This window comes from Eimeria mitis, genomic scaffold (genome assembly GCF_000499745.2).
Source record: "Eimeria mitis Houghton genomic scaffold, Emh_scaff621, whole genome shotgun sequence".
In the NCBI taxonomy this organism is placed as follows: Eukaryota; Apicomplexa; class Conoidasida; order Eucoccidiorida; family Eimeriidae; genus Eimeria; species Eimeria mitis.
In genome coordinates this window covers 6,228-7,137 of record NW_013574408.1, presented here as the reverse complement: position 1 = coordinate 7,137, position 910 = coordinate 6,228, and the positions used below count along the sequence as shown (strand labels likewise).

Below are 910 nucleotides of genomic sequence, written 5' to 3'. Positions count from 1 at the left end.
ATGTTCGGAGGCTGCTGTGATGCTTTGTATCTTGGCCTCAAGCCCAAAACGCAGGTCAGTGCAACTTGGCCGGAAGCACAATGCACCTGGTACCGGATACCCAACTGTGCGACGTATCATGGGGCCTTAAAACTTTCAAGACGAGCCGCCTCCATTACCCCGTGAAGTTCTACCTCCCTACAATAGCTCAGCACTGCAGCAGACGTGTAACAAATGCTCGCATTGAATACCTGACGCCTCGCTTTCCAGCTATGGGCAACTAATAAAACCAGAATTTCCGTGGAAGCAGACACTGTCGCGCTTACCAGCCGCGTAACGACTAGCATAATACGCACAGCTTGCGCGTACAGCCAAACGATTCTCACCGTTAGGCGTGCTGCTCCAGGTCAACAGCCAATACTTGTTTCCCTGCGTCCGAAAACCCGCGCAACGCGTCCAGAAAGCCTAAACATTTTTTACCGATCCGCTTCCCTTAAAAAGGCTCTCTAACAAGAAGCACACAAGGCGGATAACGCCATGCACATAGTACAACACACTCCCTGGTCGATAATTGGGTATCTGTAGTGGCTAATATTTTGTACCATCTCGACGGCAGATGCCACCGTACTTAAGGGATCAAAAAAGACCGATCCAACTGCACGGCTGAGTCTCCAATGTAGTCAGGCGTGTTGACGATATATGGCATGCCACAGTTCCGTTCCAAACCATGCATGGACATCCATAAAGATGTGCTGCTGGGGCTGCAGGTCTCGTTTATCGGGCAGCGTCTCACCCAAATCGAGAAACGTGACCGGAGCGCCACTGCCGTACTGCACGCAAGCATCAACACTGCACATGCAGAAACACGTCGGACAGCCCTACAATCCAAACAGTCAGAAAACGACACTCCTTCCGTACTATTAACTCAAGC

General features: G+C 51.0%; 1 protein-coding gene across 1 annotated transcript in view; it reads right to left on the bottom strand.

The window, feature by feature from the left end:
• Positions 1–659: 659 nt before the first annotated feature.
• Positions 660–910, bottom strand: part of EMH_0018010 (uncharacterized protein) — a gene marked incomplete at both ends in the record, with an annotated part of 971 nt that continues 720 nt past the window's right edge. The window contains one exon of the mRNA XM_013501039.1: positions 660–828. Within this exon, the coding sequence (XP_013356493.1) occupies positions 660–828 (169 nt within the window). The remainder of the gene's footprint in view (positions 829–910) is intronic.